Source organism: Leptopilina heterotoma, unplaced genomic scaffold (genome assembly GCF_015476425.1).
Source record: "Leptopilina heterotoma isolate Lh14 unplaced genomic scaffold, ASM1547642v1 Lhet_114, whole genome shotgun sequence".
Classification (NCBI taxonomy): domain Eukaryota; kingdom Metazoa; phylum Arthropoda; class Insecta; order Hymenoptera; family Figitidae; genus Leptopilina; species Leptopilina heterotoma.
In genome coordinates, this window is record NW_025110833.1 from 7,359,331 (window position 1) to 7,384,112 (window position 24,782).

At 24.6% G+C, this 24,782-nt stretch overlaps 3 protein-coding genes across 11 annotated transcripts in view; 1 reads left to right on the forward strand and 2 right to left on the reverse strand.

Moving 5' to 3' along the window:
• The window catches only part of LOC122506351 (protein diaphanous), a 40,491-nt gene extending 28,584 nt beyond the window's left edge, over positions 1–11,907 (forward strand). For 7 of the 8 annotated variants that reach the window (XM_043618503.1, XM_043618495.1, XM_043618470.1 and 4 more), the window contains 12 exons: positions 71–369; positions 1,470–1,779; positions 2,125–2,471; positions 3,091–3,379; positions 3,739–3,913; positions 4,885–5,054; positions 5,243–5,385; positions 5,675–5,942; positions 6,348–6,587; positions 6,838–7,092; positions 7,679–7,843; positions 7,953–9,390. In XM_043618503.1, the coding sequence (XP_043474438.1) occupies positions 71–369; positions 1,470–1,779; positions 2,125–2,471; positions 3,091–3,379; positions 3,739–3,913; positions 4,885–5,054; positions 5,243–5,385; positions 5,675–5,942; positions 6,348–6,587; positions 6,838–7,092; positions 7,679–7,843; positions 7,953–9,275 (3,984 nt within the window). In that variant the 3' untranslated portion in view covers positions 9,276–9,390. Of the gene's footprint in view, positions 1–70; positions 370–1,469; positions 1,780–2,124; positions 2,472–3,090; positions 3,380–3,738; positions 3,914–4,884; positions 5,055–5,242; positions 5,386–5,674; positions 5,943–6,347; positions 6,588–6,837; positions 7,093–7,678; positions 7,844–7,952; positions 9,391–11,258; positions 11,341–11,650 lie in introns of those variants that run through there. The other variant, XM_043618516.1, reaches the window with a different exon arrangement.
• Positions 11,908–12,363: 456 nt separating this feature from the next.
• On the reverse strand, positions 12,364–21,049 carry LOC122506383 (anoctamin-1-like). 2 transcript variants are annotated; one of them, XM_043618530.1, is made up of 12 exons: positions 20,665–21,049; positions 19,789–19,890; positions 19,405–19,700; positions 19,015–19,125; positions 17,836–18,318; positions 17,192–17,585; positions 16,765–16,997; positions 16,479–16,676; positions 15,704–16,133; positions 15,052–15,257; positions 13,564–13,848; positions 12,364–13,349 (listed from the first exon to the last, which is right to left on the reverse strand). In XM_043618530.1, the coding sequence occupies exons 3-12, from the start codon at positions 19,666–19,668 to the stop codon at positions 13,125–13,127; spliced, it is 2,829 nt and encodes a 942-aa protein (XP_043474465.1). In that variant the 5' UTR covers positions 19,669–19,700; positions 19,789–19,890; positions 20,665–21,049; the 3' UTR covers positions 12,364–13,124. The 2 variants fall into 2 exon arrangements, with proteins under 2 accessions (XP_043474465.1, XP_043474457.1); XM_043618522.1 differs by lacking the exon at positions 19,789–19,890.
• Positions 21,050–21,337: 288 nt separating this feature from the next.
• On the reverse strand, positions 21,338–23,537 carry LOC122506397 (prenylated Rab acceptor protein 1). The gene is made up of 4 exons (XM_043618539.1): positions 23,183–23,537; positions 22,508–22,741; positions 21,885–22,072; positions 21,338–21,576 (listed from the first exon to the last, which is right to left on the reverse strand). The coding sequence occupies exons 1-4, from the start codon at positions 23,251–23,253 to the stop codon at positions 21,476–21,478; spliced, it is 594 nt and encodes a 197-aa protein (XP_043474474.1). The 5' UTR covers positions 23,254–23,537; the 3' UTR covers positions 21,338–21,475.
• Between the last annotated feature and the right edge of the window lie 1,245 nt (positions 23,538–24,782).

The window sequence follows — 24,782 nt, forward strand, 5'->3', positions numbered from 1 at the left end:
AATAAAAAAAAATACATTTTAGTAAAAAAAATTAACAATTACTAATAAAAATTTTCTTTTTTCTTTACAGGCGAACATGAATCTAAATGAAGAGAAAAAGGAGCCACTTCGACAGCAATCGGCGGGAAAGAAAAAGGAAATGTTAATATTGCACTATAAAGGAAGTATTCAGGAGAATAAATCAAAATTCGATAAACCGGCCGATTATATACAGTACTTGGCTCAACCAGATTTAAGTGTAAATAAAATTTATAATTGTGTCGAATCACTTAGAATTGCTCTTACAAATAATACATTGAGTTGGGTGCAAGAATTTGGAACGAAAGGATTAAAACAGGTCCTTGCGACACTCAATGAATGTTACAGGAAGTAAGTTTTACCATTTTTTATTTTTTTCTTTCAAATTGATTCCACAAAATTAAGGGAAATTAAAAAAAAAAATATTTAATTTATATCCTTGTCACTAATTAAAAACAATTTTTTCTGTCATTTCATTGCAGCGCGTTCATTTATTACGATAGGTAATTTTTTCAATTCTATCAATTTTAGTATTGATGAAACGCTATTTTTTATTTATTTTGTTGTTATTGTTTTTACTTCGTTTACTTAATTTTTGTTTTATTTTTATTTTTATTTTCTGTTCCCTTTTTTTATTTTATTTGGACTTTATTTTTACTTCATGTTTAGTTTATTTTTACTTAATTTTTATTTTATTTCTCCTTTTTTAATTTTATTTTTTATTTTACTTTATTTTTATTTTATGTTTATTTTATTTTTACTTTATTTTCACTTAATTTTAATTTCATTTTTATTTTATTTTTACGTTATTTTTTTCGCAGCTTCACAAATTTTTTTCTGCACATTATGTGTTATTTTTTTCACTTTTATTTTAGTAAAAATTTTGTCTTGTATTCATTTTATTATCAATTTTATTTTTACTTTACGAGAAATTTTCTTTGCCAATTAAAAAGAACTATTAAAATTATTTATAAGTTTTTATTTGCATTGCAGTGTTGCATGAAATTTTTACTAACTTTCGAAGAAATTATTCTTAATCTTAAGAGTGATTTCTTATTGTGATATATTTGCAAAATTAAGTAATTTTACTTTTTGCCTCTTCTATAATTTTTCAAATTTAATAATTAAGATGGAAAATAAATTTATCTAAATAATTAGATTCAAAATAAATTTTAAATAATTGAATTGAAAATTATATTGAAATAATTAAATTGAAAGTAGAATTTAAATAATTGAATTGAAAATTAAATTAAAAACAAAATTGAAGACGAAATTGAAATCGTTAAATTCAAAACAAAATTGAAAAGAATTTAATTTTAAGTCTTTGTAGGAATAAAAATAAAATTAATTAATTAAATTACATTGCATTATTTTCTATTGTTATTATTATTATTATTTGCATTTTTGTTGTTAATTTTTGAAATAATAACGTTTTTTTCTGTTAATTTTAGTGACAATCGATACGAACGGATACAGTACGAATGCATTCGCTGTTTAAAAGCTATTATGAATAATACTGTTGGAATAAAAGAAATGTTGGCGCATCATGAAGCATTGACGATAGTCGCCAGATCTTTGGAGCCAAGTAAACCGGCAGTAATGTACGAAGTTGTTAAACTTCTTGGCGCAGTTTGTCTCATTTCGAGTGACAGCCATAAAAAAGTATTAGACGCTATCACAATGAATGGAGAATTTAAAGGTCGCGAACGATTTCAGCCAATTGTTCAAGGACTGATGAATAAAAAAAATGAGAACCTAAGGGTAACGATCCCAATTTTTTTTACAACTCAATATTAGTATATTTTAATATTAAATATTCAAATATTTAATCGTCGTTCAAAATTGAACGACAATATTTTTATTACTTCTCTCAATTTGAATTCTATATTCTATATTTAGAAAAAGGAATTTTTTTTCTTTACGAAATATTATTTATGATTCAAAAAAGTATTTTTTTTTTTACTAAATGTTCAAGTCGAATATTTTTTATTTCAGTCTAGTAATTTTTTTTAAATATTGCATTGCAGCAATAAAATAATTACTTTATGAATAAAATAAAAATATTTTATTCATTTGAACGAATTATTTAAAAACTTTTTTTTGCAGGTCGTTTGTCTACAATTGATAAATTCAATTATTTCATCTGCCGATGATTTGGACTTTAGATTGCATTTGCGAAACGAAATAATGCGAGTTGGATTGGCCGATATTTTGGATACATTGGAGGGCGATGAATCTGAGGATTTAGCGACTCATTTGAAAATTTTTAACGATTATAAAGAAGAGGATTATGAGGAGTTTGTCCAAAGATTCGATCACGTACGACTTGAATTGGACGATGTCAATGATTGCTTCGAGGTTGTTAAGAATATGGTTATGGACACTGTCGCTGAACCTTATTTTCTATCAATTTTACAGCACTTGTTATTTATTCGAGACGATTCCCTAGTACGGTCAGTAGTAGCAAAAACAAATTTCTTTTTTTTCAATTTCTCCAGATATATATTTTTTCAAACTAGAATTTTTAAAAATAATTTTATTATTTTGCTTCCTCATAAAGGAAGCTTTGTATTTTATTTTGTATATATATTTTTATATCTTTATTCTATAATTATTTTTATATCTATTATTTCTAAAATATTTTATACTCTAATTTTTGTTTTCTATTTTCTATTTTTTCTATTTCTCTCTTGTATTCATTAGAGTAGATTTTATTTTACTTCTTTAGAAAAATAAACCATTTAGTGAATAGTAATTTATTTTTACTAATTTTACTGTTAAATATGTTGATATTTTAATTTTATTGTCTGTAGAATTTTTTTATTTTATTAACTGTGGATTTTTTTAGTTTATTGTCTATAGAATAAAAATTATTTATTCTATTCTTCTATTATTTATTCTATTCTCCTATTATTAATTTATTCTACAGGCAAAGTAACAAAATTCTATAGGCAGTAAAATAGGAAAAAATTCTAGTCAATAAAATAAAAATACCGAAATACTTTTTAATATATTTTTTTTTTATTGTTTATAGTCAAATTGTGGAAGAAAGTAATTTTTTGTTTATTTCAGACCGGCGTACTATAAACTGATAGAAGAATGCGTATCGCAAATTGTTTTGCACCGATCAGGATGCGATCCCGATTTTAGTGCAACGAAACGATTTCAAATTGACGTTCAACCGTTAATCGAAACCCTGGTGGAGAAATCAAAGGCTGAGGAGGAACATCGTCTGGTGGAGATGTCTCAAAAATTGGAGGAGGCAATCGCGAGGAAGCAAGAGGCCGAGGCTAAATTGCAACACGCGGAAAATAAAATTAAGGAACTCGAAACTGGACGACCGGTTGGTGGCTCCCCTGGTGTAAGTAAATTAATTTCTTTTTTCTTTTCTTTAATTTTTCAAATTTAAAATATTTAAAATATTCAAATTAACAGAAATAATAAAATTGTGTAATTATACAAATTAAATCGAGTAAATTACAAAAATAATACAATAATTTACTCAGCAAATAATTTTAATTAAAAATTCATTACAATAAATTATTTATTATTTAGAGAATAATTTTAATTAAAGATTAAAAAATTAATAAAAGTAGGCATTTAAATTAAAATATTTTAAATTTGAGTTTTGTTTTAAAATATATCGTGATAATTATTATTTATTTATTTTATATTTGTTTGGAGAATGGAAAAAGAAGTAACGATTGATTTTATTTTTAGAAAATTGGAAGTTGTCCGCCTCCGCCACCAATGCCTGGAATGGGAGGTGCGCCACCACCGCCTCCAATGCCAGGAATGGGAAGGCCGCCTCCACCTCCGATGCCAGGAATGGGAGGTGCACCACCACCGCCTCCGATGCCCGGTATGGGAGGACCTCCACCACCTCCAATGCCAGGTATTTTATTCAAATTTTCCCCTTCTAAAAATATTCAACTAGGGAAAATTGAATATTTTTTACAATTTATTATATTTTTCAAAATATATTTTTGACCATCAAAGTTCTTTTTTTGCCCATCTAATATATTAAGTAGATAAATACTTTATATTTTAAATTTTACTTTTGTCGATCAATATTTTTTTCGTCCATCTATATTGAATAGATAAATATTTTATTTCTTGAATATATTTTTATTCATGAATATTTTTTTTTGCCCGTCTATATTATTTTTATAAATAGTAAAATTTCTTGCGAAAAATTCAATTATTTTTAAACACAATTTTAATAAAAATTTCACAAACGAATACAATTATTTTCTAAAATTTTAATAAATCCTTTGAACAATTCAATTATTCCTTTAAATAGTAAAATCTTTGCAATAATTCAATTATTATCAATAAAATTTCACGAAAGAATTCAATTTTTTTCCTGATTCGTTATAAAATTTTTCAAAAAAATTCAATTATTATCTAAAATTTTAATAAAACCTTCAAACAATTCAATTATTTTTATAAGTCGACAAATTCTTTACAAAAATTCAATTATTTTTAATAAAATTTCACTAAAGAATTCAATTATTGCTTAAAATTTTAATAAATCCTTCGAAACAATTCAATTTTTTTTTAAATAATAAAATCTCTGCAAAAATTCAATTTTCAATAAAACTTCACGAAGGAATTCAAATTTTTTCTTAATTCTTTGTACAATTTTTCAACAAAAATTCAATTATTTTTTAAAATTTTAATAAAACCTACAAATCAATTCAATTATTTTTATAAATCGAAGATTTCTTTGCAAAAATTCAATTATTTTTATTCTAATTTAAAAAAAAAATCATATAAGAATTCAATTTTTCATTATAAAATTTTTCAAACAAATTCAATTATTTTTAACAATTTTAATAAATCGTTCAAAACAATTTTTCGCAGGAATGGGAGGACCAGCACCGCCTCCAATGCCTGGAATGGGACCTCCACCACCTCCAATGATGGGAGGCTTTAGGCCGCCCGCAAATGCTGTTCAAGTCTTGCCACACGGAATGAAGCCCAAAAAGAAGTGGGAAGTGGAAGGACCACTAAAAAGAGCGAACTGGAAAGCGGTAAATATTCCTTTTTTCGAAATAAATTGAATTAAATTTAATTTAATTTAGTTTTCAATACAGAAAAACTTTTTATTTGTTCAAAAAAAACAAAATTTCTAATTATTTATTTATAGTAATGACTGAACGAACCTCTAATTTTTGTACTAAAATATATTTTTATTTATTTTTTTCATTTATTTACACAGATTTTGCCGCACAAAATATCGGAGAAATCGTTCTGGGTGAAAGTTCAGGAAGACAAACTCGCAAGTCCGGAAATATTAAATGGCCTCGCACAAAGATTCTCATCGAAACCAAGTGGCAAGAAAATCGACGACGTTGTTGATAAGTACGAAAACTTATTGCTAATGCTGTCTTTATGATTTTCGTTTATTGTAACAATTTTATTATTTGATTTTATTTTATTTATAACAATAGTTGTATTATTTGACTTTTTTTTTATTTGATTTTCTTATTTTATTTTCTTATTTTTATTTTATTTTTTTTTTATTTATTTGATTTTATTATTTCATTTTATTATTGATGCATTGATGATCGATGCAATGAAAAAGAAAAATAAGAAAAAATTTGTAAAATTTGTAAATAATATTGAAATATATGGTAAAATTTAATTTTAGATCGGCACCAGCGAAAAAGATAAAGGATCTGAAGGTATTGGACAGTAAAGCAGCGCAAAATATATTAATTCTCCTTGGCGGTTCGTTGAAGCACATGTCCTACGAGGATGTCAAAACCTGTTTACTTAAATGCGAAGGTCCTGTTATCTCGGATAATATTCTTCAGGGTCTAATTCAGTATTTACCACCGCCCGATCAATTAACGAAATTGCAAAATTTCAAAGATAATTATGACGATTTAACGGAGGCCGAGCAATTTTGCGTGACGGTAAATATTAAAGCCATTCATTTTTAAATATCGAAGAACGATTTCAAATTTTTAATTTTTCACTAATTACGAATTTAAAATTTTTAACTATCGTTTTTTCAAACAATGAAGAATTTTAATTATAATAATTTAATCTTTATTATATTTGTCATATTTTATTTTTTCATATTTCCAATATTTATTTTTTATTTATACTTTTCAATTTTTCAAACTTATTATTCAATTCAATTATTTTCAATTTTATTTATTTTTTAATTTTCACTAATTTCCCTCTTTTGAAAAATGGGTATTTTTGTAATTATTGGGAATATTTATTAGGCTTGAAGATTTCGATCAGTAAAATAATGAATTAATAAATATTAGAAATTAATTTGATTCATTTTGTTTTTTTTTAATTCTATTTAGGTGTCGACGATAAAGCGACTACTTCCAAGACTGAGATCGTTGAGTTTTATGCTACGATATGAGGAATTGGTCCAGGACATCAAACCAGATATTGTGGCAGGAACAGCAGCCTGCGAGGAAGTGAAGGGAAGTAAAAAGTTCGCGAAAATTCTCGAATTAATTTTACTTCTTGGAAATTACATGAATTCAGGCTCGAAGAATGGTCAGGCTTTTGGCTTCGAAATCAGTTTTCTCACCAAGGTTTGTCCATTAATTTTTTAATTACAAAAAAAATGCACAAGAAAATAAATAAAAAAACATTTTAAAAAATTGATATTTAGAAATCAAAGTAATTTTTAATGGAAAAAAATAAAAGTGATTTTTAACTAAAAAATAAAAGTGACTTTTAGCTAAAAAAAAAAAATGTGACTTTTAACTAAAGAATAAAAGTAATTTCTAACTAAAAAATAAAAATAATTTCTTTCTTCATGAAAACGGAAATTATTTTCAGTTGACGTCAACGAAAGATATCGACAATAGGCAAACTTTGATGCACTACTTGGTGGATACAATAGAGCGAAAGTTTCCAGACTGTTTGAATTTTATGGAAGAATTGACTCACGTTGATCGAGCGAGTCGCGTATCCCTGGAGAATATTCAACGAACACTTCGGCAAATGGAGAGTAATATCAAAAATCTCGAGCAGGACGTTGTCAATGCAAGAATTCCTCAAAGCGATCAGGATCGTTTTGCCGACGTCTTGACTGTATCCTTTTCTACAAAAATTTACTTTTACTTTTAAATATTTAAAAATTAATTGTTTCGATTAATTTTTTAATCGAAAAATTTTTAGTTTCGATTACAATTTTCATGAAAAGATAAACTTCAAAAGGTTTTTAATTTGAAATTTTATAAAATTTAAATTCTGAATTAATTTCATTAGAAATTTAAAAAAAAACACTAAAAACTAAAACACAAAAAAAATTGAATTTTGGAGAAGTTACAAATGATTGCAGAAATTCAATTATTTTCAAAAGTAATAAAATTCTTCGTAGAACTTTAATTATGTTGGGAAATTTTTTAAAAATTCTAGTGAAAATTTCAATTATCTTTATAAATAATAAAATTCTTCTCCGAAATTCAATTATTCTCAAAAAATTCCCTCAATTCAATGATTTTTTATATTTATTATTTTAATACCATTTTCCAAACACATTCAATTATTTAAAATAATTTTAATAAAATTTCACGAAAACATTAATTTATTTTCATAAATAATACAAATTTCACAGGAATTCAATTACTAACAAATTTTTTATTATTATTATTCTTAACGATTTGCAATAAAATAGCCATTTTCGAAAAAAGCCAGAGAATCTTATGAGGTGATGCAAAATATGTTCAAAAACATGGACACTATCTATACGGAAATATCGGAATTCTTCGCTTTCGATAAGCAAAAATGTACAATCGAAGAATTCTTCGGTGATATTAAAAAGTTTAAGGACGACTTCACGGTAAATATTTAAATATTTCTAAAAAATTATCCTGGATGAAGTTTTTAATCTTTAAAATTTGATTTCTGTTTTTAATTCTATTTGTGATTAATTTTTTTTTTTTTTGCAGCAAGCGCAAAAGGAAATTGTAAAAATGCGCGAATCAGAAGAGAAACAGAGAAGAGCAAAGGAGGCGCGCGAGAAGGCGGAAGTTGAAAAAGCGGCACGTGCCGAGAGAAAACGTGCATTAGTCGATATGAACGCGCACGAAACTCAGGAAGGCGTTATGGACAGTTTAATGGAAGCACTTCAAAATGGTTCGGCATTCAGTCGACCCGATCAACGTCGCAAACGTCAAACTCGCGTTGCTGGTGGTAAGTTTAAACTCGTCAGAAATATTCACTCAAACAGTGTGACAATAGTAAGACGAAAATCTAGCGTTCATCGTAATTTCACGCGTATCGCACCAAATACAATGTCAAATGTAGATAGCGACGATTATTTTACACCCGACGATCAAAATCAACAATTCATCAAGAATTTAATATTCAAAGAGGCAATGAAAACGCCAAGGAAAAATAATAATAAATCGAGACTTGAAATTGTCGATTTTATACGTAAGGAGAAATTTTTTACACCCGAGGAAAATCAGAGTAGAATTAAAAATATTTTATTAAGTCATGCTGAGAAGGCGCCGAAAAAGAATGATGTGATTTATAAAATGAGTCGAATTTTTAAAAATAAAACAACTGATTCCCTGATTTCTAACTCTGAATTCGAAGAGACGCCGCGAAGAATTTGTTCTATTTCCACAAATTCAACGCAATTGAGTAAAAATTACGATTTTCACACTCCATCGGCAAAGAATTATTTAACGGGACAAAGAAACAAATCGTATGATTCGGTGATTAAAGAATTGAAAATTACAATGCCAGATGCAAATGAATTGAATCCAACGGAAAATGTAAGAAAAGTATTTATCGTCGGTAAGAGAAAGAAGAAAAATAGTTTTATTCGACGAGCTATTGTTAATCGAAGGAAAAATTCTCGAAATCATAAAAGATCATTGAAATTATTGTCTGATAATAATATTCATTATCATGATAATTATCATGATGAATTTACAAGTAATAATAATCTTGATGAGAATGAGAATTTTTTCACGCCAAATCGATTTTTCTTGGGAAAAAATTCAAATTATGATAACGATATTGATGATGATGATGATGATGATAGTGAATTGAGAGAAAATTCTTCTTCTCTTGCTGTTGTGAATAATTATCATGGAAAATTCTCACCGATTGCTAAACATTATAGGGGATCGATTACATCGCAGAGTAGCGAGGAAAAAAAGAAAACTTGGAAATTGTGGAAAAAATTGGGTGATTCGGCAAAGAGTGTTAAACGAAAATATAATGTCAAGCAAACCACTGAATCTGAAATTGGAAAATAGAAATTGAAATTATTTTTAGACTTTTTCAAAATTGAATGTAATTTGTTTTTTATTTTATTTCTGAAACGATTTATTTTTATAATTATTTTTTGATGTTTTTGAAATAATTGAATTTTTTGTTGTAACTTTATTTTTGGGGAATATTTTTTTAATATTTATTAATTAATTTATTGCTTGCGCAGTTTTTATAGAATTTTGATAGAAAATTTTTTTTACAAGAAGATATTTTTACGTATTTTTATACATTTCTGTACATATTTTTTACCTATTTTTACAATATTTACTTATTTTTACATATTATTTACTTTTTTTACAAATTTTTCTACGTTTTTTACTTTTTAAAAAAATATCTGATTTTTAAAAGTCAACAATAGTGAATCGAAATTTATAATTACAACTGTCATGGAATTTTTGACACTAACCGATGAATTGAGAAATAAAAAACAATTTTTTATTATTGATTAATTTTTTTCGAAGAGAATGTATAAAATGCATTGCAATTGGAAAATTTGCAGTTTATCGATGAGAATTATGTGATAATTGCAAAAAAAAACTGTAAGATATGGATAATTTTGTGGATTAAATTTTGAGATTATTCGGATTTTCGTTGCAAAAAAAAAAAAGATAATTACTGAATTAAAAGTAAAGAAAAGAAGATAGAATTGAGTGAGGCATTTTTTTGTGATTTGTTTTTTAATTTTTTTGTTTGTTATTCGACATCAAAATGTTTTTATTTTTGCGAAATGTATCAAGAATCTTGTACGAACACTTGTCAAACACATGAATTATTTATTAAAATTATTTTCAGAATTTTTTTCGTTTTTTTTTTTTATTCAATTGGAATTAGTTGTTTGTTGGTAAAATCTATTTTATTATTGTTTCTTAATTTTTTTTTCTATTTTGTAAATTTTATTCATTGTTTTTATATTTTATTTATTGCTTTTTACTTTAAATTTTATTTCTTAAATGTTTTTTATTTTTAATTTATTGTTATTTGATTTTTACTTTGTTGTTTTGTAAATTTTGCCATTTTTTATTATTTTTATTAAAAAATTTTATTTCATTTTATTTTACTTATTTCTTTTTACAGTAAAGTTTTCTATTTTATTTATTGTTCTTTACTGTCAACTTTTTTATTTTATTTATTTGTTTTACTGTAAAATTTTTTATTTCATTTATTTGTTTTATTGTAAACTTTTCTATTTTATTTATTGTTCTTTACTTTGAAGCTTCTAAATTTTGTTTATTATTCTTCACTGTAAGGTTAATTACACTTTACAGTCAATTTGTTTTTAATTTTGTTTATTGTTTTTTATTTTGTTTTGTTATTTACTGTCAATTATTTTTTTTAGTATTTTACTTTTTTGTCTATAAAATTTAATCTTATTATTATATTTATAAATTATATTTTTATACTTTTAATAATTAATCTATAAAAATTCTGGCTAAAATATTAATTTTTTTTGCAATTATTTTTTTTATATTTTACATTTTTTGTTTGTTTATTTATAATATTATATATTTTATTTATTAAATATTACGTAATAAATACAGTTTGTTAATTAAATTCTACGTAAGAAATATATTTTATTTTTAATTTTTTGTGATAAATTGAGAGAGAATAATTTGTCACTTAAAGAGAAAGAGTATTTTGCGTCCGATAAGAATTGTGTGTAACGAATAATTAAACGAATAATTACTAGATTATCGTTTCGGTTGGTAAATTGTTCGCAATTGTTTTCATTTGTCACTTAATCGTACATGTTTGCCAGATACAAATTAGTGTTTTTAATTGCTTTGTGTACATTTCGTCATCAAATACCTACGAACGAATTAATTTTTCAATTTAGTTTTTTTTTTTTGCGTACGTAGATGAATATTAATTAACGGAATTTTTAAAAAATACCAATTAAATTAATTTAGAATATTATTAATTAATCGCAAATTTTTGAAAATTGTTTCTAATTAATTAAAATTTCACAGCTGAGAGAAGAGCACAACTTAATAGATCACGATCACGCACAGGATTGGTCGGAACAGGATTATTAGGAAGAGAATTATCAACGTGAGTAGACAATTTTTCTTGTCCAGTATTATTATAAACAATAAATAATTAATAATATTATTATAAATAAGAAAATTATTAATTATGAGAATAAAAATTGAAACTTGTATTTTTTAATATTTCCTGCAATTTTTTTCTTAAAAAAAAAGTAACAAGTAAGAAAAATAAAATAAATATTGGAAAAAATTGAAAGAAATATTTTTAAATACTAATTTGCAATTTTTATTTTTATAATTTATATTTTTTGTTTTGATTTTTGGGGAAATGTTTCAGTAACAGAAAAATTTAAAAGTACTTTTTTTCCATTCAGTGAATTGCTGAGTTCGGCGTAACAAGAAACGTGATGCTGTATCCGTCCTTATTTCAATGCTGTGATGTTATACGCTTCATGATAAATGAAACAAATTGTTTCTTTTGTTTTTTTTTTCTTCTTGTCAAGAGGATAAAATTTTTTTTTTGATGTGAACATTTTAAAAGCGCAAATGTTCGAGAGGTACTAAAAAAACAATTTTTGTGTTCATCTAATTAACACAGGGCAAAAAGAAGAATAGAAGTCAATACAGTCTTCCTTTCTTTCTTTCATTAATTTTTTTTTCTTTCCAAACGAAAATTCGTGACAGTGAAATTTTTTGCCCCGCAAAAATTCACTACAAAGTTTATTTTTTGTAAAAAAAAGTTTTAACTATATCTGGATATAATATTCTCCAGATATAAAAAGAAATGTAAATAACATTGTACACGAATATATTTTTTTTAGCAACGCGAATTACAAGAACCGATAATTTTTTATATCAACATTTTTATAAGGTGCATTTTTTTTTATTTAATTTAAAAGAAAAAAGTGTTGAAATAATAAAAGCGGTGCCTAATAAATTTACAATAAATTTATTTATTATTATTTTTTTGGACGCAGAATTTTCTGCGAATTTATTGTGATAAAGATATAATTTTTTAATTTAATTTTTTTTACCGATATTGTAAGACTTTTTAAAGTTTACAGTTCGTATTTTTCGAAATTTTACACATTTAACATTCGCAAACTATTTTGATACACTAAATTTATTTATTTATTTTCTTTTTTGAAGAAATTTGAAAAAAAAATTACGTTTAAATGACCAATTTTTCGTCTACCTCAGAAAATTTTTTACTAATGAAAATTTGGTCTTTTAAAAAACACCATCGGGATTAAAAAGTAAGAGGAGAAAAAAGAATCAAAATAGAAGAGAAAAATTAAGCGGAAATAATTGAATAAGATAGTTTAAAAAATATTTTTATTTTAAATAAACTATTTATATTATAAATACAAATATTCTATTATCACGTATAATGATAAAAATGACAATTATCAATATAGGCAGACCCGCGAAAGAAAAACTAAACTTTTGGTCTGAAATTCGAATCTTCAGTCTTTAAAAGTTAATATTAATATAATTATATATGTAAATAGTAAAAACGCATGAATCGAATATTTAATTCAATAATAATTAATTAAATAATTATTAAAGTAGTGAAAAAAAAGTTGAAAAAAACGTTGTGAATATTAAGTTTAAGGATAAATAGGAACCGCAGTGACCTGAAAGAAAAATTTATTTTAATTTAAGAATTTAAATTAGATAATTTGTTATACTTTCACATTATGGAAACTCAGCGGTGAAAAATTTTGTACAATATTGTATAAAAATGAGAAACTAATTATTAAAAAAAAAAGAAAAGAAAAATAAGTGTCTTTTAATATTTATATTACAAGTTTTCTTCTAGAAAAAAAAATTGATGAGTGAGGGAATTTAAATATTCGATTTTAAATGAACTTCAAGATCGAGATCTGATATTGAATCGGGGGGAAGAATACGATTATTTGGTACATTAAATCTTCCACAAGCTCTATGAGCTTCATGTTGTATTATAATTTCATTTGTTATATAAATTTCCCGACGAATTCGCTTGCGAAGTGAATTACTCATGTCGGGAATAATCCATCTGACTAGAATCATGACGAGAGCGACCACATTCTGAAAATTGGGAAATTTCAAATTAGATTGGGAAAAAGAATTGTTTTTTTCTGTTTTTTTATTATTCGTAATGAAGAAAAATGTTCATTAATAAAAATTATTATAATATTATTAATATATAAATTATTAATGAAATAACTGGGAAAATATTTCGAAAGCAGAAAAAAGGAAAACATATTTTTTAAGAGAAAGTGTGAATTATAAAAGAAATTACCTCAAAGACGACAACAAAAGCGAGTCTCGCTGCTAGGATATGCCAAAATAAATTTGTGTATTGATATTTATTGACTGAATTCGGTGGTTCCCGATAATCTGGATAATAGCAATTGTTTATGTGATTATTCAATTCAATCATTGGTCGAGATTCATTTTTAAAGTCACTAGTGTTGAAATTTGACAGTGAATGCTGCAGAAATCCACTCAGTGAATAATCTTTCGAGATTGTTAATCGATAAACCAAACGGGGAATGAAATTCGATGTGAAGGCGAGGATGAAGGCCTGTATTTGGAAAAATTAATTAATTAATTAATTAAATTATGAATTAATATTAATTAAATTCAATTATTTTCATGAATTTTAATATAAATTCAATTATTTTCGACAAATTTGATGAAAATCTTTTTAAAAAATCATTGTTTTCAAAATTTTTAATAAATTCCTTCATAAATAAGAAAATTTTCTGCAAGAATTAAAATATTTTCATAAATAATAAAATGTTTCGGAGGAATTCAATTATTTTTAATACAATTTTAATGAAATTTCACGAAAGAATACAATTATTTTTAAAAATATTATTTAAATTTAATTATTTTCAAGAGTTTAAATAAAAATTCAATTATTTTTATTAATTATAAAATTCTTGACAAGAATTCAATTATTTTCGTAAATAATAAAATTCTTCTGAGAAATTCAATTATTTTCAATACAATTTTAATAAAATTCCACATTTAAATTCAATTATTTTCAAGAGTTGTAATAAAAATTTAATTACTTTCAACAATTCTGATAAAATTCTTCGAAACAATTCAATTATTTTTGTGAATTCTAAAATCCTCCGAAAAAATGCAATTATTTTCATAAATAATAAAATTCTACAAAGAAATTTAATTATTTTCATAAATAATAAAATATTTCGGAGGGAATTCAATTATTTTCAATACAATTTTAATAAAATTTCTTGAAAGAATTCAATTATTTTAAAAATATTATTTAAATTCAATTATTTTCAATAGAATTTTAATACAATTTCTAGGAAAAAATTCAATTATATTCAAGATAAATTCAATTATTATTTTTAAAAATTGTAATAAAATTTTTCTAAACAATTCTCAAAAAGTTTTTTTAATAGAAGTTTTATTCTGAAAAGTTTTTAATAAAATTCTTTGCAAATTTAAATTATTTTCAAATTTTTCGATAAAAATTGCAAGAATTCAATGATTTTCAGTAGGTAAATTAATTTTAAAATTAAAAACATTTAAAAAGGAAAATTATTTCAAAAGTTAGTAAACAAAAAAGCAAACAGCAACTAATTTAAAACTGCGAACAGATTACCGGACTACAACGATGTTATTAATAAGGTTAGTTAATCAATAATAAATAATTAAAAAATTAATAAGTAAAAATAAATCGAAATAATGAATTAAATATTAAAATTTGTATAAATATGGTTTAATTTCTCTCAAATTTGTAATAATTTCTTACGTTCGTAACTGCCGACAGTTTCGATACAGAATCCAAAATTTTGTACCAAATTCCAATGTTTCGCACTCTTTGTCCAACGGGTCTTCTGTACAGGGTCAAAAGTTTTTTCGCGTCTAATCGCATTTCTAAAATGTTGTTAATTAGGGCGCAAAATGGTGCTAATGGAAATGCGGCGACAAAAATAGTTACAAATCCATATTGTAAGACTGAAAAAGAATTCATCGAAAAAATAATTTTTACTTGAATGAATAATAATCGATTTTAAGGAATTTCTATCTTTTCTATTTTTATTTCAATTTACATTTTCTATTGTTCATTTCTAATTTCTATTTTATATTTTTATTTTCTATTTCTATTTCTGTTATTCATTTTTTATTTTCTACTTCTATTATTTGTATTTCTATTTCTATTTCTACTTCTACTTCCACTTCTACTTTTTATTTTATTTTCTATTTTCCATTTTTTATTTCAATTTTTTATTTCTATTTCAATTTCTATTTTCTATTTCTATTTTTCATTAATATTGTTAATTTAAATGTAAATATAAAAACAGAATTTTCTATTTATCTTAAAATTGTCAATATTCTATAAATCTTCGAATTGAGAAAATAAAAAGCAAAAATCGAAAATTGTAATAAAAATAAAAACTCACCCATTTCTAAATACTCGGGAAATAAACTCCTTGGTCCCCAATTGACGAGTTTATAATCTCTCACCCATGGGAGAAATGTTCTTGAAAAATGTTTTCTACCCTTTCTCGCCTCTTTACGATTCATATGAACTTTCACTGTATTCAACCACTTGAAAAATAAGGGAAAAAGCATTTCTAAAACTGTATTCATCGCCTGTTTTCCAATCATTATTATACTCAATTGAATGCACAGTTCCATTAAACATCCACCGGGTCCACATTCCTCCTGACGATTTTTGAAAAAGAGATTATAATTTCCCGGATAGCCGACAAATTTCCCCTTGAAGAATGCTATGTAAAATATTGACGCATAATAATTCACAAATTCGAGGAGATAGATTTTCAATGTTAAACTGTCGTCGAATTCTGTTTGCGTCCTTGGTAATTCTATCTGAAAAAAAATTATTATAAAAAAATTATTTACATTGAAAAGAGCCTTTTATTTCTATTGAATCGTAATTTAAAAATTTTTTTTAATTTCAAAAAGGAAAATTCTACTTCATATCGAAATTTTTAACTTGATGAGCAAAATTTTTAGTTATTTTTTAATTTTCGAATCTTTAGTTTACAAATTCAATGTTTAAATTCGTGTCTGAAATTGAAAAATCAAATAATAAATTTGAAAAAAGATTATTTTCTATACTCATTATTGAGAATATTTTTTATTTTCTAATTTTATTTTTACTTTTTCAGTATAATTATTATTGATATTTTTGTTTATGTTTTTAAAAATTACCTCCGTTAAATATTCCGCTAACCAAATATAAATCCAATTGAAGACAATTATGCAACATAAATTAATGCAAGCTGCAGTGGTTGTTGTAAAAATAATTGCATAACTTGTGACTGACGGATGACCATAGACACTGAGGGCTGACAAAACTGATACTCTGTATAAAACAACTCCCAAAACTGCTGCCATTGCCACTGCTATCTAAAATTAAATTTTTTGTTATTTCTTTTTTTTTATTCACCAATCAATTTTTTATTTCATATTATTAAAAATTAAAAGAATAGAATACCAGTAGTAAAATAACAGAGAAACTAAGAATAGTAGCTGGCAATTTGACTTTCCAGAATGGAACCTTCGGCTCAACAGAATTGGTGATTAAATTCACTTTTTTCTTTTTCACGTGAGCAAGTCGAGCCAAATATTGCGGTCGTGGATGCTCCTCATGAACATCCAAACTCGTCAAATCCCATCGATGAGTTATTTCCGCCGAATATTTTTTCCATAATTCCAAAAACAGGGTCGCTGCGAAAAATCGAGTAATAAAATAAATATATTAGTAATGATAGTTCTTCAAGAATTAAGTTATTTAAAAAGAAATTATTGTAAAAGAGGAACAAAAAATTGCCGAAAAATTTGAAAAATTAAAAATAGTTACTTAACATTGAAATTAAATTTTTTTTAAAAACTGAATAGTTTACGAGTGTAAAGATACAAACCCCAGATTGACATGAAGACGGCAAAAAATACAGTCGCTGGATTATCGAATAAATAAGTGACTCTTGCGTGAAAACATGTCTCGCTGAGATCCCAATATCGACAATAATGATCGCAGAGAGGACACATTTTTATCGTTAAATTACGACTGCAAATATCCTCACTCGGTTCATTTGAATTCAACGTTAGACATCCGTAGAGAAAACAAAGAACACCGACAATACTCGCCGGTATTAACATATAAGTGTAAAATCCAAGCCAAGCGAAATATAAACCAATTTTCACTCCAAAATATTCCTTCACATAGTCAAGTGGCTGATAGTGAAGGCATTTTTTCACATTCGCCCATTCTTTGTACAGCAAAAAGCGCATTGATGCCTCATTCTTTAAATTGCCCTGAAAAATATTTCCCTTTAGAAATAATCTCATCAAAATTTTTTCTTAAAAAAATTATTATTTATAATTGAATCTAAGAAAATTGATCAAATAAATAAATGTTTTCCAAAGATTCAATTTGATTCAGAAAAATATTATCAAATTTGGATAAAACTCATTTCTTTATTCAATTGAGAGAAATTTATAAAAATTCAATTTTTAATTAGAAGAAAAGAGAATATTTAATTAAAAGAAAAGAGAATATATTTACATCGTGCAGTGGATAAGCCGAGTCGTAAGCCTTCTCCGAAATAAGTCTATCAATGCCAAATGCAAATTCATCGATATCGTCGGTAAATTTAGTTCTATCGAGTATAAATTGTACAATTCTTGATTTTGTCGATGAGGTGAAAAATTCGTCTGAATTTGTGTCAAATAAATATTCTTTATCACGACTATAGACGGCATTGAAACGATGTTTCATTGTTGGAAATATATTTGCATTCACATAATATCGTTTCATTAATCGATGAAAAATTGAATTCATTTCGTCGATAATCACATTGCCACGAGTTGGTGGTAATTGTCTCAATAATTGTGGCACATCCTTCATTGGTAGTCGGAGTTTTAGAATTTCCGCATATCTTCGCAATACTTCACGCGGTGCGTGAATCTTTATGAAGCACAATCCATTTCTCTCCGGTTGTTCGTATTCAAATTCGAGACCCTCGGCCGATAGATTTTCTTCGAATTTCTGAAGATTCAAGTTTTGGGATTAATTTCTTTTTTCATTTTTTCCTTTCATTTTTCATTTTTTTAGTTAATTTCTAACTTAAATTGTACCTTTATTAAATTTCTGATTTGTTAATTTATTTTCTAATTTTTTTATTTGACTTCTAATTTTTTTAAAATTTAATTTCTAATTTCTTTAACTTCCAAGTTTTTAATTAATTTCTTATTTTTAATTTTTTAATCAATTTCTAACTTTTTGAATTAAATTTCTAATTTTATATTTAACTTCTAATTTTTTAATCAATTTCTAACTTTTTAAATGAAATTTCTAATTTTTTTATTTAATTTCTAATTTCTTTATTTAAGTTCCAATTTTTTAAATAATTTCTTATTTTTCAATTGAATTTCTAATTTTTTAATCAGTTTCTTATTTTTTTAATTAAATTTCTAATTTTTTTTATTTAATTTCTAATTTCTTTATTTAACTTCTAATTTTTTGTTAAATTTCCATTTTTCAATTTAATTTCTAATTTTTTTAATTAATTCTTTAATTCAAAATTGATTATTTATAATATAAGTGGAGATCAAATTTCCTCAATGCGGATTTAACTTTTAGAGAGCAAAATCAAGTAATAATCGAATCGAAATTAATTTGGGCCAAAAAAATTTAAAAACTGATTATTAAGAAATAGTTTATAAATAATTTTTTCATTCTTACCCTTCGATATTTTTGGTGCGGATAGATCATCGCATCCTGATCGAATTCATCATAGACGAGGACGAAATCAATGCTACGAATTTTGTCCCGGAAGTATAAATTCGGATCTTCCTGTAAATATTCGAAAATTAATTAGAAATAATTCTAAATTTTCTATTTTTCTGTTTTTCTTTTTTCTATTTTTCTATTTTTTGTTTTTCTATGTTTCTATTTTTCTACATTTCTTTTTTTCTACTTTTTCGAATTAAAATAGGAAACAAATAAAATTTTTAATTTAAATTAAGAATAAAATTATAATTGATTTATTTAATTGTTTCCAAGCATGAAAAATGTTTCTAAATCTAATTAACAAAATAAATTTTAAGAAAATAATTTGAATATTACAATTACCAGATCCGAAAATTGATCATTCAGTTTACAATCTTGTTGTAAATCCTCGTGCATTGTTTCGTAACTTTTCCGAATTAATTCACAATCTTTTTGATTTAATTGATTTTCAATAATTAGAATGTTTTCCTCCTTATTGACCTCGTGAAAATCTAAACAACTGTTGAATATTGTATCTTGTGATGATCTCGCAGAATTGAACGAATTCGATTGTGAACCTGTACTTCTGCGCTCGCGCTCAACATTGCTCTCTTCATCTTCTTCCATTTTTTATTTACAAACAGTCTTTCGTCCTTATTCTGTAATGAAACGACAAAAACACTCTTATTAATTAAAAATTTTGTAAACACAATTTAATTTAATTTAATTATTTCACAAATTTATTACATATTTTTATTCTCGAGTAACTAATTCTTGTCGTGAATTAATTTTGCGGCTATTTTATTTTTTCTCTCTTTTTCAGACTCTTGTAGAAAAAAACAAATTTATCTGTAAATTATTATATAAAATAATAATCTGGTGAATATAATTTCATTATCAATCGGAATTTTTGGTTTAATTGATAAGAAAAATGAAAAAAATACAGTTTTTGAAATACAACAAAAAGTTTAATTATTTCTATTTACTTTTATTTAAGAAATTATTATTAATTGATTAGTTAACTAAACAATTAATTAATAATTATAAAAGGAAATGATTAATTAATATCAGTTATTCAATTACAATAATTGTTGTCCAATTTTGATAAATATTACAAAGTTTTGTAAGAAAATATTTTCGATAAAAAATTATTAGGAAAAAAATATTTTCAATAAAATATTTTTCGATATAAGATGTAAATTAATAACAAATTTCTTTTTCCAGTAATAATTCCAATTTCGAACAATAATTATTGTACAATTTAAAATTAAAAATATTACAATTTTTTGTAAGAAAATATTTCCGATAAAAAAAATTTTCGAAATAAAACATTTTTCGTCATAAAATGAAAAAGGTATAAAATTTTTTCAAATTCTTTTCTCTTTTAATTTTTTTAGATTATTTATGTTAAATGTTCTTTTTTCTACACATTTTAGTGACAACAGTTACGTTCCTGAAATGTACGAAAAGTAAGTAAATAAATATAATTATATACACTGAGTGTAAGATTTAATTTTTTTTTTTTGTTTGCAAATGATGTAACAGAAAATTGAATTTTTTTTCTTTATCTTTGTTACAGGAAAGAATTTGATTTTTCAAAAATAAAAAAAAAATACAACTCACCCCAGTAGGTTGAAAATAAAATAAAGCAGAATGTGTTTCTGTTTCTCGAATATCCTCAGATGAAAATAGCCGTAGAACTTGTGTTTTATCCAAAAATAAATCGGACGCTGTTGCCATTACAAAATCAGATCGTCGAAACAAATAGACATTATTTTGGAGTTTTTTCATTTTTCTATATGAAACGAAAGCTCATTCCAAGCTTATAGAGTTGATCAATCGGCTGCTTAGGTCATAGGAGCGGAGCTTTATAGGGAGCTTAATTTAAAGCCACATGGACGTTAAAGAAAAAAAATTAACAATTCTCCTGGAAAGTAACTAAATTAAAATTTTATTAATATTTGTAATTAAAAATTTTTAGGTAACACCATTTTATTCAAATTCAATTTTATTCAAATCAAACCAAAAGAAACGAAAAATTGTTTTAAAAAAGGAAAAAATAGAATAGAATTCAATAAGTTTTGATCGAATGAAAATTTAAAATAATCAAAAAACTGAAAAGTAGAATTAAAATTTCCTTTTTCGAGAAATAGTTAAATTTTTTATTCAGTTTATAAAAATGATAAGTTTTTTTTATACATTTCTTAATATTAAATGTTATTAATATTTTCTGAAAATTATAATATGATAATGTATATATTACATAACAATTTTTAATAAAATTCTTAATTCTTTTAATTAATCTTTATAAATAGAGGAATTTTATAATTCGCAGCATTTTCTTTTTTTGTATAGTGTAAAAAAAATATCAGACAAGACAATTTTTTAAATATTAATAATAGATTAAATTGTCTGTGTTTGTTTTTATCAGATTCTATACTTCCTGCAATAAATTAAGTTCATCCTCTCCAGGACAAAGTACTGAATCAATATTGTAGAAACTGGCGTGAATCGTTATCAAAAAACAGGAAACACCTGCGAAAGGAAAATTACTTTTCGATTTAATTTCATTCATTGGCGGGAGATTTTATTTTGCCTTATTGAATTAATTGCAAAAATATATTTAATTTAATTCAAATATTTTATGTAGTTTATAATTTATAATTAATGCTAAATAAAAAAAATCGTTTAGTTCAACTTTTTCATTTTATTTGATTTTAGGTATTTCTTTCAAATAATAATTAATAAAAAATAATCGTTCGTATTGATACTAAAAAATATTTTAAAAATAGGCAAAGGAAAAAATAACAATTGAATAAAAAGAATAAAGGAAAAATTATTACCGAGTACCCAGAAGATCGCACCTCCAGCGCCGACTAAATAAAATAAAGGAAGACAACATATTCCAATCACGGTGTACACTTGAGGAAGAGTTAATTTATTGTTAAAAATAGTGGTGTGTCTTTGTGAAATTTTGTAGCAAATTCCAACTGATCCTGCCACGGCAACTAACAGCAGTGGAGACGTTATTCTAAATTACGTGAAAGAAAAAGGAAAATTATGTATAAATTAAAAAGTTTACGTATAAAAGCAACTTAATCTAATATTCTCATTATTTTTTTATAATCAGAAAATAGAGAAATACTTAAGAAATAATAATCTATATTATTAATAATCGTATTTCGGTAATTTATTCAAAGTTTGAAGTTTGCTGTTTGCTTTTTTGTTTCCTAATTATTTGAAATAATTTCCCTTTTTAAATGTTTTCAATTTTAAAATTAATGTACCTACTGAAAATCATTGAATTCTTGCAAAGTATTTATCAAAAAATTTGAAAATAATTAAAATTTATAGAGAATTTTATTAAAAACTTTTGAGAACAATTGAACAATTGATATTTGCTAGTAAAAATAATAAATACTAAAAATACTTATAAATAATAAATAAATAATATGAAATTACTTACAGAACGTAAACAATGAGGATGATTGACACAAATAAATAATTACTTTGGAAGTACTCTAAATTTTTCAATACTCGTTTACTTAATCTTGTAATACTTGGCGGTGGTCTAAAATTATTGCTATTTAAAAATAATGCCCATGGTTTGACATTAGCCTTCTTCTGTTGTACCCATTCTTGAGCCTGGGGATAAGTAATTTGCCCCAGTGGTGGAAGAGCAAGTTGTGAAAAATCGAATCTAAAGAAATTGAATTAAATTCTAAATTAAAAATAGAATTAATAATAAATAAATTATTATTATATAATTTACATATGCTACTTATATTTTCAAATATATACTTTTATCTAACTATTATCAAAAGGGTAAACAAATACAATATTCCTATTTATTTTGCGTTGAAATTACATTTGACATATGGAACTTGGAAATATTTAACTAACCAATAATTAAGTTTCTAAAGTACAAGTTTTTAATTCCAGTGATTGTATAATTTAAAATACTTTGGAAATCTTATCTAAATTCGAAAGAAGAAAAAAGTAGAGTTTAATATAACAAAATAAAGTTTTATGTTTATATTTTGAGGTTAAGTAATTTTGACAGTTCGGACCAGTTAGGAAACATAAACAAAGATTCTAAAAACTAAATATATAATTTCTATTACAATTTAATGACAATTACCGTTTAGAATTCGGTAGTTTTTCATCAGAAGACTGAATTTCTCCAGTAATGGGAATTTCCACGTCAGCCATTGTAGAATATATTTTTTAATCTCCTTTTGCTTACATTCACAAAATTGACATTACAAACATTTAATATTTCTTTGGTTTGCAAATTTAGATTTAAGTCACGATTATTTTTTTAATTGTCGAGTATAAAATGCTTATTTATTTACAAATACAGAACAAGTGTATATTTAAATGTTTTCAATTTTTGACGTTTCCACTCCTTGTGCATTCCGATGCATAATATACAGTTGCAATACGGTTGCAACACACATTCACTGTTAACACGTCAACAAAAAACACAAAAAACAAAGACAAGAACAGGAAAGGAATAATAAATAAATTGAATATAATCTTTGTTGTTTTAATATCAGTGAATGAATTTTAAAGTTTAGAATATTATTCTTATTGATATAAAAACGATTTTTAAAAACTTTATAAAACAATCGGACTTTTAGATTTGAAATTTTGCGCGTAAAAAATAATCCACAGAAAATTGCGCATTATGAACAAAGCTTAAACATACTTTTTTGTGAACTCTTCTTAAGGGGGTGCTACTCTCTGTACCAAAAACATAAGTTCGAATGCTCATTATGCCGAATTTACAATTTAGAAATGACCAGATACGCGAATCCTCAATAACCTAAATTGTATATTGAATGAAATTCAAAAGTAGGGAATAATCATTTGATATATTCTGCATATGGAGAATATTATTTTAAACTAATTCTTTTTTTCCACAATTTGAAATTATTGCAATTTTTATTTTTGGAATTTCCACTTTACCTACATTTTAATAGATCGAAACGTAAAATATCAGAATTGACATTTAATTGAAATATGATGGAGAATAAATATATATTCACTGAATAAAAAGATTAAATAATTATTAAATGTTTGAATTTAATAAAAACATATTGTTCAAAAGTTACAGTGCGAATTGTACAGAATATATATTAATAAGAAATATAATTTGGCAGAATGTCGATTCGATCGATTTTATATTTGCAAGAAATTCAATTTGACAGAATATCAATTTATAAGAAACACGTTTTCGTAGAACTTTAACTTGTCAGAATTGTAATTTTGTAGAATATTAATATTGGCAAATCTAATTTTGGTAGAAATCTGCTTTATCAGAATGATCACATGTTCGAATCCTCAAAAGTTAGAATTCCATTTTTACCGAAAATGGATTCCACATAAATATTTCGCGCAAATTTTAAAATTCTGATTTCTGATTGGTCGATTTTAAAATTTGCGCCAAATATTTATGTGGAATCCATTTTCGGTAAAAATGGAATTCTAACTTTTGAGGATTCGAACATGTGATCATTCTGATAAAGCAGATTTCTACCAAAATTAGATTTGCCAATATTAATATTCTACAAAATTACAATTCTGACAAGTTAAAGTTCTACGAAAACGTGTTTCTTATAAATTGATATTCTGTCAAATTGAATTTCTTGCAAATATAAAATCGATCGAATCGACATTCTGCCAAATTATATTTCTTATTAATATATATTCTGTACAATTCGCACTGTAACTTTTGA